A 16,350-nucleotide genomic window follows, 5' to 3' on the forward strand; every position below is an offset into this window, starting at 1 on the left:
ATATATCTATATCTATATATAAACATATGTCTAAACATAGCTTTAGCTATATAAATCAATTAGAAAACACTACCATCTTTTCAATGCCTTGTCTTCCCACTCAAGAACATGGATTATATCTCTACAAAAGTCTCCTATTCCATTCTTCAGTAAAGTTTCATGGTATTTTTATGTCTGTTACTTAATCTGTTGTGAATGGAATCTTTTATATTTTCTAACTCATGACTTTTGAGATATAGGAAACCCTACTGACTTTACAGAAAATGGCAAACAATTATTATTTTGTCTCTTCTTTTCCAGTCTTTGTTTTATTTCCTTATTTTACTGTTTTGGGTAGCACTTTCACAATAAGAGTTATCATGGCTATCTTCATCTTATTCCTATACTTAATAGGCTTTTATCAGAGAATATGATAAAATGAACAAAAGGAAACAAAATGAACTTCCCAATTCACACCCATCCTCCTCACTCTATTTCTACCATTATACTACTTTGTATATTGGCAGCCCATTGTTTTACCTGACAATTTTTGTCAACAACTTGCTTCGGCGTAAGCCTTACATTCCTTTAATATACCAAAGTCTGGGTTGATTCAAAGGCTCACCTTGGACCCAGATGCCAGTCTGCCTCCTAGCTGATCATACTTCAAGGTAGTGATAGCTGCTTTGTGACCATTGAAGGTCACATTTCCTTCCCCACTCAGGAGACTGAAGATTCGGATCGACCCATCCTCATACCCAACAGCTAAGTGTAGCCCATCTGGGGAGGGGCACAAGCAAGTAACTTCCTGTTTAAGCCCCTGAAGGATAAGAATCTGAAATTATAAAAATTAAAAACAATGTAAAAGAGTTAAGCATGAAATCAAGGGAATAGCATAGGAATACTCAGGCACAGTAAAATTAAGAGCACCAATAATTCCAAATTACTCTTATGAATAAAAATGAAACTCTACAATCCATTTCAAGTTTTTTAATATAGAAATTAGTATTTGTACTAGGCAATTAAATATTTAAGAAAAAGCTTAATTATTTTCTCCAAAGCCCTACATTGGTGTAATACATATAAAAACTCCCTAGGCAATAAAATAAATTTAATCCCTTTAATGTAAGTCTTGATCCTAGAACAACACTACGTGATTTTCAATAAAGAGTTGCAAATTCCTTTAACTGAGACCCATTTTATAAGAAAACAATCTGCATGGCAATCGAGTACTACAGTGGTTTTCACCACAAAGGACTCTGGGTGGCAACAAGAATCAAAGTAGTAATCTCTTGGGAATCACAAAATGAGTGGACAATATCAAAATGCCTATATTTGGTTTGGCAAAAGTGGTAGGCTTAGGGAATTCAGTCACACAAAGTATTGAAGTCTAGTTTAACAACACTCGGGCCTTATCCACATTAGAAAAACATTCTGCCAACATAGAGTTACCATCCTTTTACATGCCTAATATTTTACAACCAGCTATAAGCATAAGTCGAACTTGAAAAATAGAATTGGTAGAGAAAAAATACATTAGGAATAAATAATTACTACAAATAATGACCTGTAAATATTCCAACAAATAGACATCTAAGAAATAAGTTCCTATTTCTTTGTGGTTTTCAGAATTTAGTGGAGAAGAACACAAAGGAACTTGATGCTTGGCTAGCTAGACCTGAAGGAAAAAGATTTCTCTTCTCTTCTAAGGGCACACACACACCAAAAAAACTCATGATAAATAAATCAGAGCTCCCCCACTCCTACTACCTCTCCATCCTCAAGTACCAATAAATCAATATCAAACTGGTCATTTTGGGCTCACCTTCTCTCCTTTCCTTAAGTCCCAGATGAAAACGTGTTCACAAGCTGGTACTGCCACATAGCGTCCTTTCTCACCACGAAGTGTCACAAAGACAATATTACCTTTTTGGCTGCCAATGACGCCAAAGACGGCACTAGCAACATAGCGTAGGTACTGCTTGGTGAGCCCCATGTTATGATGTCTGATACCACAGGTGAGGCAATCTGTGCACAGAAACAAAGAAAACTCAGCTCCTTGGGTGCCTTGGTTCTACTAGGTTAGTAAACACCAACTGTTTTTTGTTTTTCATTTTTGAGACAGAGTCTCACTCTGTCGCCCAGGGTGGAGTGCAGTGGCGGGATCTGGGCTCACAGCAGACTCTGCCTCCTAGGTTCAAGCGATTCCCCTGTCTCAGCCTCCCGAGTAGCTGGGACTACAGGCATGTGCCACCACACCCGGCTAATTTTTGTATTTTTTTTTTTTTAGTAGAGATGGGGTTTCACCACGTTGACCAGGCTGGTCTCGAACGCCTGACCTCAATTGATCCGCCCGCCTCGAAGTGCTGGGATTACAGGTGTGAGCCACTGCGCCCAAACAACACCAACTGTTTATCATGTCATTAAAAGCATGTAACTTGTGACTTCTTAATCTTTATTTACTCTGAATAATTCATTGACCTAAAATACCTAGACATCTTCATTTTTTATTCCTGTTGACTCAATATAATCCCTCTTCCTCAAGTTCCAGATTAGTCATATTGTCATCCCCAACTCATGCATATCTGACATTATAGGCTCAATGCAGCTAAACTAATTTACTTCTGCCCATTCAACCAGCATCAAAGCTTTTACATAGAGATTGGTAGTCTGAGACTGAACATATTTTTCAGTGACTATTTATTGAAAACCTACCAATTAGACAGGCACCGTTCTAGACACTGGATATACACTATTAATAAGACAAAATCCCTAACCTCATATTACTTAACCTTCTTGTACAGTGGTTCTCTAACTCTAGTATACATCCAAATTATCTGGAGGGCTTATGAAAACACTGCTAGAAAACACCATCTCATCTCTTCTCCCAGCACCTGTTTCTGATTTCATAAGTCTGGGGTAGGGCCTAGAATTTTTCATTTCTAACAAGTTTCCAAGTGATGCTGCTGTTGCAGTTCTTGGACCACACTTTGAGAACTATTAGTCCATGAAAGTCTGTCCTTCATTTCAAAATCAGAGCAGTCACTTACCCTTGGCATAGAAAATGGGTGAGCAACTTGGCACACTATTTTTGGAAAGATGCCATAATTTCTGCACTTTTATTAAATTCACTGAAAATCCATAATCCACTGGTTATGTATAAAAGGGACAAGAGGTGAATGAAGGAGATAACAGATCAGTCCCATCTGTTCTTTACATGGAAGAGTAAAAAATATCCCCAAAAAACACCCATGCAACTTAAAACACACAAAAATAAAGAAGTTACAGTCTTTTATGAGGAGCTGTTTCTTTTTGCTATTGTTTTTTGTTTCTTTGTTTGGTTGATTTAACTCTACAGGGTCTTTCTAATTATCAAATGCTGTTTTAGTCTACTTCAACAAAAAAAAATTCAATCTCAACTCTCTGATAATATTTTCTGTTAATAATCACTTACTGGCCTCATTGTTTCTCTCACAGGAACCAACATAAAGCCAATTTAAAATCAAGGAAAGATAATGTTAACAGGATAATAATGCTTTTAGCCTAGGCCATTTGATTAATTCCTTCGCAATTCCTCTTATTCCTCCAGACTCTGTAGTTGTTCCTTATGTTTGCCTGTCTTTGTACATCTACCACCTCCTTCTATAGTATCTTCCTTGGAGAATTCATATAGCATGCCTAGGTCCACAGACTCCCATATGTCTATTTCCAGTCCTGCCCACCTACATGAATACTAATTATAGAGTTTCCAATATTTACTGAACATCTCCACTTGAATATCTTAGAGTTTCACATTTAACATGTCTATAACCAAACCTACCTTACTTCTGGTATCCCTCTCTTTTTTTCAGACACTAAGACACAATTTTCCCAGTTACTCAGGCTCAAAACCATTTAATAACCTTTGAATCATTAATAAAAAATATTATTATAGCAGCCAAGATTTAGCGAGTGCTTATGCTATAGTAACTGATAACATTAAATGTATATAACTTTGTAAACATATGCAACTGTTTAATTACATACAGCAATTAAGCAATTAATGAAATTAGTTAACATATGCAAAGCACTTAGAAAAGCCTCTAGCACATTGTAAATGTAAGTATAAAAAAATTATCCTCAAGCCTGTAATCCCAGCACTTTGGGAGGCCGAGACGGGCGGATCACGAGGTCAGGAGATGGAGACCATCCTGGCTATCACGGTGAAACCCCGTCTCTATTAAAAAAAAATACAAAAAACTAGCCGGGCGAGGTGGCAGGCGCCTGTAGTCCCAGCTACTCGGGAGGCTGAGGCAGGAGAATGGCGTGAATCCAGGAGGCGGAGCTTGCAGTGAGCTGAGATTACGCCACTGTACTCCAGCCTGGGCGACAGAGCGAGACTCCGTCTCAAAAAAAAAAAAAAAAAAAAAAATTATCCATAAGGACCTGGTGTGGTGGCTCATGCCTGTAATCCCAGCACTTTAGGAGGCCAAGGCCTGGAAGTCAAGAGTTTCAGACCAACATGGGCAACACAGCAAGACCCTATCTCTACAAAACGTTTTTTTAAAAATTAACCATGCATGGTGATGCACTCGGGAGGCTGAGGCAGAAAGATCACTTGAGTCCATAAGTTCGAGGTTGCAGTGAGCTATGATCACGCCACTGCACTCCAGCCTGGGTGACAGTGAGACTCTATCTCTAAAAATAAATAAACAAATTCTCCACAATAACACTACAAGGGAAGTCACTCTTCCTATCTCTATTTTACAGACAAGGAACTCAGACCCAGAGATGGTAAACTGCTAACCCAAAGTCATTCAGCAGCTAAGTGCCAAAGTCAGATCCCAATCCAGCCAGTCTAACTCCAAAATTTCTGCTTTTAACCACTATGCTAAACTGCTTCTATTTGCCTCTTTCTCTGTAGTCAACTCCACCTGACTGTTAGTCTGAAACAGGATGCCTTTCCCTCCAGCACTTTCAGTTCCAGCTCTTTATCACTGGGTTACTGCACTGACTTTCCACCTAGCACCTCCGCCTCCATGTTTTTCACTCTTTTCATTTAAAAGTCATAATACTACCGACTAATCTTTTCAAATGAGCTTTCCCATCCTAAAGCCTTGAAAAGGCTGAATCGTTTGCCAGTTTTCAAAAACTCATCCTGTCTAACCTCCGTATTTCTCGAATAAACGTTCCTGTCGGGCTGGCTAGTTTCCTTCCTCGTCCTGCGACCTTGTATTATTCATAGTATTCGTTTTACTCAGAATAAATGCATTTTCTCCTCTACTTATTTTAATCAATGTTATCCTCTGAGGCCCACTTCTTTTCGAGTAAACACAATTCTCGCAGCCTTTTTTCATACCCTCGATATTTAAACTACCTCCCAAACAACTTGCACTGTTCACTTTGTTCCACGTGCACAGCTTTCGCCTCCTTTCGGACAGTTCATGACCAAATCTTCTTCCGAGACCCCATCATCTCCGCTTCCTAATCCACAGCCCCCAAAACGATGTTTTCACGATGCACTGAGGGCCTGGACCGTGGTAACAGACCTGCCACACATTCCTAAACTAGTCTTCGGTCAGGAAAGGGTGACGGAGGGTTCCACACATCGAACACACGGTCAGATCATCCTCAGGCAAGCCCGTTCATACGCACGGTCAGGCAGCTCTGCTCAGCACACGCAACCTCGCCGAGTAGCTGAGGGGCTTCCAAGTACTGCTGTGGGGACGCCCGTAGTTACCTGAGTTCCCCCAGCCCTAACAACAGGCCCTAAATACGCCCGCCTCGGCTGCTGCTGACATCACGAACGCCTCAGACAGAATCTGCAAAATCGGAGCCGCACAGAAGGCTCTCAGCTCCAAACGTGAACCTCCAGGACTCACCTCAGCCTCCACGAGGCTCCCAGCCGACTGGGCCCGCCCACAAGACCTGCCCCTTCCGGGAACGTTCCGGAAGCCTCTTTCTCCAGAGGTTCCCTTTGCCTTCCAGGAGGAAATGACGGAGAGAGCCGGGCGCTGATTGGCGAGCTCTGGCCGGGAGCGGAAGCCGGTGTTTCGCAGCCGAGAGCATTTGCAGCTGGTCACTCCAGCCTCCTGGGACTTTGACTCGCCCTACTCGGTGCGCTCCTGCTGAGGGTCGTCGGAGATGTCGCTCGGCCGCCTTCTACCGGGAGCCTGATCCGTCCCGCCCGCCGCCCGGATGGGACCGCCGGAGTGCTGTGAGAGGCGGGGCGGAGACCGGGAGGGAAGGCGGGGCGGAGAGGGCCGGGGGCGCGGCCCGAGGCGCACGGGACCCGGCCCTGGTCGGGATTGCAGGCTGAGGTTTTAGTTCTGTCACTTCTCTGGAAGAATGAGGCTGGCACCACTTCCTCGCCTGTTGGTTAGGTTCTCGCCCGAGGCGTTGTCGGGGACGCCGTGTTGACGAGGAGTGAAGGGGTAGGCAGTCGGCGGGCACTAGGGACAGTGGTGCCCTAGCCAAGAAGGCGCGCGCCCTAGGGTGCAAGTGTATAGGGCCGGCGGGAGCCCTTGCTGGTTGTAGCCCCAAAGACAAGTCCATGTTGCCGCTCCTGTGGACTGGACATTCCACGAACCGAGAGCACCTCGGGTGAGGGGTAGGTAGACGCTGAGCCCAGGATGGTGCGTTGTCTAGGTCCCCGCAATCCCTGGAGTGACACTGGCCTGGCTTTGTGTTTCCGCTCTCTGGCCGCTTGAGGGGGAAGTGACCAAGGCTGACTCCTCCTTGTTTGCTCCCTGAGATTTAAGTGCTCTGTCACCAAGTGGGAATTAGCTGTTCTCTCTTGCATTTCTACTACTTTATTCTTGAGCTGCATAGAAGTGTTTAGAAATGAGTTCTGATGTCTAGAGCTGTGCAAAATTAAAGCTAACATAGCGGTACAAAAGAAGATCCTACCAGCGCTTCTTGAACAAGGTATCTAAAGCCAGCCTAGAAATTAGACCTTTGTCTACATAATCTGATTTTGTTCAGAGTTTCTTGAGCTTAAGGCATGTTCAGCTAATCTTTCGTATTCAAGAAAATTGCAATAGCAAAGAATGCGTGTGATGAGACTGTGGACAGCTGTAGCAGCATAGGAGTTTTGAAACAAGATTGCCGTGTATTGGATGAATGACAAGGGAAGAAATTGTGGCCACAAACTATTATTTTAATAAGTTGGGTGGGAAAGGGAGCGTTTGAGTGGGTGTGTATGGTTAATATCCCTGACAGGTGCTGTGCATTATATTATTATGGGGGAAAGCGTGTGCTTCAATGGAAAACTGCATAGTTTCGAGTCTATCTTACCCCTTGGATTAGCTAATTCTAAAAAAGCCATTTTTCAGTTATGTAAACTAGGTAACTGACATCAATGCTAGATAATTTTTGTCAAGACATGCGAATTCGCTCTCTGAGAGGTTCAGTGGAAGTTTTGCCTCCTTTTGCATGTTTATTTCAATATTCCTGCTCTAAGGTGTCTAATTCTGGGATTTTCTTTATCTTCTGCCTGGTTCCCTTTTGAGTTAAATAAAATCTTGAACACGGGTTTGGTTTTATATTTGAAGGAGTCATGATTTTACCTTTTCTTTAAAAATTATATTAATATTATTAAATATTATGGGATGGGACAACCACAGATGGAAAAAAAATGATTTTAATAAGAGTTGGTATCAGAGCAACTGTGAGTGGTAAGATAATGCATCTTATAAAATTCCCTATACAGTGTTTCAAGGATATAACTCTACCTCCTTATTTAAGTTTCAAAATGCTCAATATATCAATACTTACAATTAAAACATAGTGCAGTTCATTTAATATGAAGGGGTACTACTAATTCACTGTGAGGATATGTTCTTTGGGTGCTTTTGAGTGATTATGTTAAATTTGACCCAAGCCATTGACAAGCTTAGGAATGTTCTTGTTATACTGTGTTTATTGTTGACATACTTGACTACTTCAGTTAGTCTTCCAATCTGAGAATCTTTTTAAAAAACTGTGATTCTCACTGATGGCATAAAATGATTCTTAAGTATGGTGTTGGATGGTGGCATAGAATGATTCTTAAGTATGGTATGCACACAAATCTTAGTGTACTCTGAACTGTTAAATATTGAAATACAAAGTCATAAAGAATGGTAAACCTGGGAATTAATGGCCGTCAAGTGCATGTACCAGCTGTCTTTGTACTGTTGTTGTCCAGGCTGGTCTGATCAATGTAAGCATTTTGAAAGACAGGTAAACAGGTCAAAAGTTACCATTTTTCATTCTTAAATGATATCATTTTCTTTTTATCCAGACAAAAAGGTTTTTTTGAGATGGTGATCCAAGGTATTATGCCCAATTTTTCCCAGTTTTGAACAATAAAATCTGATCTCTCTAGCCAGTCCAGTTATTCATATTAAGCAGTATTTAAAGGACTTCTTAAACTAAAAGATGACAGGATTTGAGAAAGAAAAAAAAAAAACAGAAGTTGCAGTGTAATGAGAGCTGTTTACTCTGTACCGTTTGAATTATAAAGGATACATAGTGGGTTATCTTTGTCTTTAGGTCCTCTTCACTAAAGTACTGAAAAGCATATGGCTATGGAAATAGATCTGATTCATTATGGAATCTTCTGTTTGTCCCATGTAGGCTTTTTGATTCTTGGAAATTAATGTCTTGCTTCAAGAACCTTTTTTGTTTTTTTAAACTAGGGCTTAGTGTTTGTTTATGAATTTATTCAAAGTACAGAGCTGATCAACTGATTTTCAGTGGACAGTCTTGCTCTCCTTTAATGTTATCAAAAATTCTGGCTGTGACTATAGATTACTGGGTATAGAAGCCTTCTCCTCCCTTCATCACTTGAGCAATCTGTTTGCATTCTATCACTGAGATTGTAATTCAAATTTATTTACAAATCTGCTTGTATGAGCTCATACACAAACATTTTGGGGAGTGAAAGGATCTGTATCTTTCATGTGATTCTCAAAGGGGCCTGTGACCTTGAGAATGTTAAAAACCACTGTTCTCTTAGGGATCAGGTTTTCCTGCCTAGCTTGGGTTTGTGGCTCCATTTACTGTATGTATTACTAAGGTGTATGTGTGTTTAGGGGAGGGAGAGATTCAAACCTCTTTTTGGTGAGAAACATCAATGTTTGTTTAGAGATGGAGTTGAAAAAGAATTCAACCTTTGCTAAATACTGTGACACTTCATAAAATGCCATTAAATTTTGTCCTAAAATAAGAGCTATGAGCATTACTTTTACTTATTTAACATCCAAATCTTGTGAGTCACAATTACTTAAAAGCTGGGAAAAGGATCCAACAAACCCTACTGACCAGGTCTGATCAGGGATATAGGAGAACCACCAGGGTGTACTGTCAAAGACGGTAATAGAGTTTTGAGGAGGAAATGATCAGTAATAAATGTGGATAAAATTGGATTAGTTCTTGGATTTGACATTTGGGAAGTTATTGTTGACCTTGATAAAGCAGTTTTAGCATAGCTATAGAGCGGAAGCAAAACTGCAGTAGATTGAGCAAATGTATGAAGAGAAAACAGAGCTACAAAACAAATTACTCTTAAAAAGTCAAGTGGAAAAAAAAGAGGAGTTTAATATTCTGAAGAAGAAATGAAGTAGAAGAAATAAAGGAGGAAAACCTTTTTGAGAACAGAAGGATTGAGAGGAAGGAAAAAGTAATATGTAATTGTAAAAGGAGAATTTGTGTTGTAACACTCACTTAAGAGGAGAAATGGTCAAATGAAGGAAATTGCTTAAATTAAGGTGATTTAGCAGGCTTAAAAGTGTGGAATATACCCTCAAATCATCACTTGGAAGTTGGAAACAGTGAATGATTTTGAATTGGAGGGAAGTTAAGGTAATTGTTCTCCTATGCAGTTTTGACACCAATTATCTCATTTAATGCTCACAATAATCTTAGGAGACTTACTCTTATTTTAGAAATAAAAAATCTGGTTTAGAGTCAAGGATAACACAACTATTGGATGATCCAAACTCAGACCCTGTGATAACAGAGTCCAAACTCTCACATTGAAACATACTGTCTCTGCCTCACTGTGTAATTGCACATGGAAATATTTACCTTAAAATACTAAAGAAGCTGGATTCAAAATTGTATCAGTATGATTTTACCTATCACAGAAAAATGTAGTAACTGCATCAAAAGTTGAGGAATTTTTTCCTCCCCCTTAATTTTGGTTTCTTTTCTTTTCCTTCTTTTCGTTTCTTTTCTTTTTTGAGATAGGGTTTTGCTCTGTCACCCATGCTGGAGTGTGGTGGCACAATCTTGGCTCACTGCAACCTCCACCTCTTGGGCTCAAGCAATCCTTCTACCTCAGCCACCTGAGTAGCTTGGACTACAGAAGCATGCCACCACACCTGGCTAATTTTTTGTATTCTTGTAGAAATGGGGTCTCACTGTGTTGCCCGAGCTGGTCTTGAACTCCTGGGCTCAAGTGATCTCCCTGCCTCAGCCTCCCAAAGTGCTGGGATTACAGGTGTGAGCCACCACGTTCGACCAATTTGATATTTTTCAAATGTTCTGTAAACATGTATTACTTAGAGTCAGAAAGAAAAGTTATCTTAGAAAAGCAATTTTGTCCTGAAAGTTGGCCTTCAAGTTTACAAACTGAAAACTGTTTGTGTTTAATGGATTTGTTTTTAGATTATAGTTAAGAACTTTCAATATTAGTCATTGTCATAAAAAATCTGCAGATAATTTTTTGAAATTATGAACTTTTGCTAAGTGTCATTCCATTGAGCATGAGGCAATTTAACCGTGATTGATGAGTATAGTCTTCATTTGTCCTCTGTTCAGCTTGTCTATTGCAAGTCTGAATGCTTATGAACAGATAACAAAACTTGTGGAAAGGCCAGTTTGATGGAATAAACACCGACTTTTAGGTAAAATTAATTTCTTTATTTCAAAGTAATTTCGTATTTAGTATCAATAAGAATAGTCTTCTCATACAAATTTATCACTGTGTAACCTACAAGGCCTTTCTGAAATTATTATATAAATGATTATATTTCCTGTTCCACAGCGTTGATTTAGGCATTAGCATATTCACTGGATCCATGTTTTGTTCCAATTAGCATCCCATGTATCTCAGCAGGAAACATCACGGAATGTATTGTGGAAGGGCATGCTTGTTTTATTTAACAACAAACATGAAAACCATACTGAAAAACTCAAAAAACTTCATGAGATCATGTCCTTTGCAGTAACATAGATGGAGCTGGAGGCCATTATCCTAAGCAAACTAAGGCAGGAACAGAAAACCACCTACTGCATGGTCCCACTTATAAGTGGGAGCTACACAGTGAGAACACATGGACACAAAGAAGGGAACAACAGACACTGGGACCTACCTGAGGGTGAAAGGTGGAAGGAGGGAGAGGATCAAAAAACTACCCATCAGGTACTATGCTTATTACTGGGGAGATGTAATAATCTGTACACCAAACCCCTGTGACGTGCAGTTTACCTACATAACTAACCTGCACATGTACCTCTGAACCTAAAAGTTAAGAAAGAGAAAGAACTAAGAGAAAAGAAGAGAGAATCTGAAATTACGTGCCTCCTGATGAAAGACACACCATCTCATATAATCTTGCCAGAACTGACTACTAACAAGAAGTTTTCAAATAACAGAGAAACTTATTGAACCATACATGAATATGCAAGCAACAAAATCTAGACTGTGGAACACTACAGTTTCAGGATATAAATTTTACAGAAAAGGAAATGTTGGATGGGGGACTTGTAGATTAAAAGAGATTTAAGATATACACTAAAATGTTTTAAATGGCTAATATTAAACTATGGTTTCTAGGGATGCACAGTTAGGTGAAAAGGCCATATGAGTATATAAGAAAGTGATTAAAAGTTCTGATAGTAGTTACTTTGGGGGACAGGAAGGGGTTGAGATCATGACAGATCACATGCAGGTACTTTTGGGTGCCTGCACAGTTCTATCTCCTGACTTTGGTGGTGGTTCCAGGGGTGTTTCCTTCATAATAGCTCATTAAACTGCACATTTATTTGGGGAGAAAGAAGTTCACATGCTGACTTTCTTTCCCTGATCATCTATCTGCCCTTATTTATTTCATGTTACCAACAGCCTCCAACTTACCAAACCTGTTAATCAGTTCTTAGTCCTGTTACTCAACCTCTCAGTAGCATTTAACTGATACGTCTCAAGTATTGCTTGAAATGTTTTCTTCACTTGGCTTTTAGGCTATCACACTTCCCTGGTTTACCTTCCTTTCTTAGCATTCCTTCTCTATCTCACTTTCTAACTTGTCCTCTTTCCCACCTCTAAGTTTTGTTGTAGGACTCAGTCCTTGGATCTGTTTTCTCTATTTGCATTTACTCTCTAGGCTCGTCCAGTTCCCATAGCTTTAAATACCATCCATATGCTGAGAATTCCAAATTTATATTTTTAGCCCCATCTTCTGTGAGCTCTAGCCTCATATAACCAATTTGCATGTTTGACATAAACACTTGGTCATAGAATGAGCGTCTCAAACTTAGCGCACCCAAAAAGACATAAGAAAAAGAACATCCATTGGTTATCACTCTACCCTACGACCTACTCCAATTTTTCTCTTCTCTGTAAATAGCATAACATTTACTCAATTGTGTAAGCAAGTAATCCAGAAGTTATCTTTGGTTCTGCTCTTTCTCCCTACTGTCTATATTCTTAAGTAAGTCTTGTTGACACCACTTTCAAAATACATTCCAAGTCTAACATTTCTCATCACTACCATCTCACCTAAATTATTGCAGTCATTTTCTATTGATCTCTGCACCTACTCTTGCCCCTTCTCAGTTTCATTGTAGCTACAGTAGTCTTTTCAAATATTTATATTTAATCATTACCATGATCAAGATCCTCTAATAGCATCCCCTCATATTTAGAATAAGATCTAAACTTCTTACCATAGTTTACAAACTGTATCCTCTGGCCTTTCCCTCTCTTACCAACCTCATCACCTACTACTCATTACCTAGCTTATTCTGCTTTTCCTAAACTGACCTCCTTGCTCCTCCTGTAGTATACCAAGATCTTCCTGCCTGTTTGTCCTTTGCACTTGCCATTTCCTTTGCCTGAAACATCTCCCAGAGCTTCATGTGGCTTGCTCTTTCATTGTATCTTTCTACTGAGATGTTACCTGTTCTCTCATAGTACTTACTTCCTCTAGTCATTCTGTTAGATCCCTGCTTGTTTCTTTATCATGTATCATCTTCTGTCTTCTCCATGGAATTATATGCTCCCGAAGGGCAGGGACTTGCTCTTATTCACCAGTGTGTACCCAGTGCCTAGAATAGTATCTAACACATGGTAGATGCTTGCAAATTTTTTTTTTTTTTAGACGGAGTTTTGCTCTCGTTGCCCAGGCTGGAGTGCAATGGCGCAGTACAAAGATTTATTCGATGAATGAATATACCATTTTACTGAAATAGATGTTTGACTCATAGGCAAATTGATTCTCCTTTTCTCCAGCAACAAATAATTTCCCATTACTTCTCTCTAGTACTTGACACTGTGTGTCTTCCAACACCCTCCTCTTCTAATGTTGGTATTTCAGTACAACCAGCCACCTACCATATCACTGTCTCACACACCATATCCTATAAATTGTCAACTCTTGTTCATCCTTCTTTTGTATTTTGCTTCTTAAATGTGTGCCTCCTTCTGTATCTCCTTTCCTAGTTGAAACCTTTATCATCTCTTACTACTTGATTGCAGTAACCTCCCAGCTTCTCATTTTGTCTTAGTACATCCTCCACATTATCATCAGACTTTAAATTATACATATGATTTATCTTTGTATCCCTTGCAGCATCTATCACTTTTTGTTTTTTCAATAGTAGGCACTCAGTGAATGTTGAATGAATAGTCCTGTTTCTGGAAAATAGAATTGGTGGGCCATGTGATTACTTTAATGGCTATAATTCTTTGAAAAGAATTTATGCTTAAATAATCACTCTTTAATCCTGTTTTAGAAATGCTGTAGCAATTCTTTGTTGTCCATTGTTTTTAATGGACTTGTAAAGTGACTATAATCACACAATATATTATTGGGTTGTTTCACAGTGGAATTTTCTTTACTGCTTTAATAGAATTCAAGTAATATCTGTACTTCTCTATTAAAATGATTCTTTCTTTTCTCTTAAGCTAAAGTCTCCAGTGAATATTGAATTGCTGAGGAATTTGGGAAAAGACAAATCAAAGTTCCCATTCCATGGATCCCTTAGGTGCGCCTTCCCAGTTTGTGGATGTGGATGCACTACCAAGCTGGGGTGACTCATGCCGAGATGAATTAAATTCCTCTGATACTACAGCTGAAATATTTCAGGAAGATACTGTTCGATCACCTTTTCTTTATAATAAGAACATCAATGGAAAAGTAGTTCTTTGGTAATTATTTGATTACATCATATCCTGAGGAGATAACACTTTCTCATAATTTATTCTGACCTCTTTGTAAGCTCTAGCATTGTTGAAATACAGCTTTACATATACATATATGATTTTATTGAGGTATAATTGACATTTAATAAACTACATATTTACACAATATAAGTTTTGACTTGTTAACACATCCATGAAGCTATCACCACAATCAAGATAGTGAATATACCTATCACCTCCAAAAGTTGTTTTTTCTGTTCCTTTGTAATTCCTCCTTCCTGCGCTTCCCTGCCTCCCCATCCCCAAGCAACCACTGATCTTCTTGTCACTATAGGTTAGTTTGCATTTTCTAGGGTTTTATTTAAATTGAACTGTGTGCTTTTTGGTCTAGTTTTCAGCAGAATGATTTAAGTTCATCTGTGTTTTGTGTATCAGTAGTAGTTCATTGCTTTAAAAAACTGCTTCACTGAGATACAATTCATATACAATATAATTCATCAGTTCAAATTGCACAGCCCAGGGATTTTTAACATAGAGTTGCATAACCTTCACTACAGTCAATTTTAGAACATGTTCATCAGCCCAAAGCCCCATTAGCAGTCACTCCTCATTTTTCCTTAATCTCCCTAGGCAACCACTAATCTACTTTCTTGTCTCTATAGATTTGCCAATTCTGAACATTTCATATAAATGGAATGAATACAATAAAGTTTGTGGTTTTTTGTGACTTAGCATAATGTTTTCAAGGTTCATCCATATTGTAGTACAAATCAATACTTTACTCTTTTTTTTTTTTTTTTTTTGAGATGGAGTCTCGCTCTGTCACTCAGGCTGCAGTTCAGTGGCGCGATCTCAGCTCACTGCAAGCCCCGCCTCCCAGGTTCATGCCATTCTCCTGCCTCAGCCTCCCAAGTAGCTGGGACTACAGGTGCCCGCCACCACGCCCAGCTAATTTTTTGTATTTTTAATGGAGACAGGGTTTCACCATGTTAGCCAGGATGGTCTCGATCTCCTGACCTCGCAATCCACCTGCCTCGGCCTCCCAAAGTACTGGGATCACAGGCGTGACCCACCATGCCCAGCCAGTACTTTATTCTTTATTAGGATTGAATAATATTCCCTTGTATGGATATACCACATTTATTAGTTCATTAGTTGATGGATATTTGGTTTGCTTCTACTCTCTGGCCATTATAAATAATGCTGCTATTTCTAAACATGATGGTTTTGTGAGTTTCAGGGTTATAACAATTGCATTAAAGATCTAAGATGCCAGATGGTTTTTTAAGTCAGAAATTTCTTTTCTACTATTGCTTAGCTTGTGAGCTAGCAAGACCAACATTTTGAAAAAGACAAGGATAAAATGTTTTGAAATAATTAGAAACTAGATTTCTTTTCTTCTTCTTCCCCACATTTGTTCGTTCTTTACTGTTTCTTCAGGAAAGGAGATGTGGCATTACTGAACTGTACAGCCATTGTGAATACCAGCAATGAAAGTCTCACAGATAAGAATCCCGTGTCAGAAAGTATCTTCATGCTTGCAGGGCCTGATCTGAAGGAAGATCTCCAGAAACTTAAAGGTGAGTGAATTTTCTTTCATATGTTATCATTTAAGGAAACATTCATTTTGATGTCCTCTACCTTGAAGAGGCATGTTTTGTGGGAAAATTATATAGATGTAGCTGTTTTTCTTTTGTTGAAACTAAATAAAAACTGCTTTTGAAAGCTCCATTTTAACAAAATTTATTACATTTTGAAATGTGTTGAAAACTGAGTCCTGAGAATTTACTAGCAGTAAAACTTCTTTGTCCTGTCCTGGATTTTAAATGACAATCACTGTAGCTGATTAGATCTTTGGTAGCATTTTCTTGGCTGCATATTTTCTTGCACAAAACATGCAAGAAAAGCCTTATGAGATGACTATCCTCCTGAACTGAAAAGCTGTTAAATTACCAACTTTGCAGCCCTTTGTTATTTGAGCC

The 16,350-nt window shown here is 39.2% G+C and overlaps 2 protein-coding genes across 7 annotated transcripts in view; one reads left to right on the forward strand and one right to left on the reverse strand.

Moving 5' to 3' along the window:
* LOC105479092 (WD repeat domain 3) overlaps window positions 1-5,967 on the reverse strand; it is a 30,699-nt gene extending 24,732 nt beyond the window's left edge. Inside the window, exons 1-3 of one of the 2 annotated variants that reach the window (XM_011736900.3) lie at window positions 5,841-5,967; window positions 1,805-2,007; window positions 605-814 (exon numbers count right to left, since the gene is read on the reverse strand). In XM_011736900.3, coding sequence (XP_011735202.1) covers window positions 605-814; window positions 1,805-1,975 — 381 coding nt within the window. In that variant the 5' untranslated portion in view covers window positions 1,976-2,007; window positions 5,841-5,967. Of the gene's footprint in view, window positions 1-604; window positions 815-1,804; window positions 2,008-5,698; window positions 5,801-5,840 lie in introns of those variants that run through there. The other variant, XM_011736901.2, reaches the window with a different exon arrangement.
* Window positions 5,968-6,035: 68 nt separating this feature from the next.
* LOC105479091 (ganglioside induced differentiation associated protein 2) overlaps window positions 6,036-16,350 on the forward strand; it is a 69,903-nt gene continuing 59,588 nt past the window's right edge. For 2 of the 5 annotated variants that reach the window (XM_011736894.3, XM_024792042.2), the window contains exons 1-3: window positions 6,036-6,175; window positions 14,132-14,374; window positions 15,809-15,948. In XM_011736894.3, the coding sequence (XP_011735196.2) occupies window positions 14,199-14,374; window positions 15,809-15,948 (316 nt within the window). In that variant the 5' untranslated portion in view covers window positions 6,036-6,175; window positions 14,132-14,198. Of the gene's footprint in view, window positions 6,176-6,318; window positions 6,393-6,478; window positions 6,569-6,617; window positions 6,886-14,131; window positions 14,375-15,808; window positions 15,949-16,350 lie in introns of those variants that run through there. The other 3 variants (XM_011736898.3, XM_011736895.3, XM_011736897.3) reach the window with 3 other exon arrangements.

This window comes from Macaca nemestrina, chromosome 1, assembly GCF_043159975.1.
Source record: "Macaca nemestrina isolate mMacNem1 chromosome 1, mMacNem.hap1, whole genome shotgun sequence".
NCBI lineage: Eukaryota > Metazoa > Chordata > Mammalia > Primates > Cercopithecidae > Macaca > Macaca nemestrina.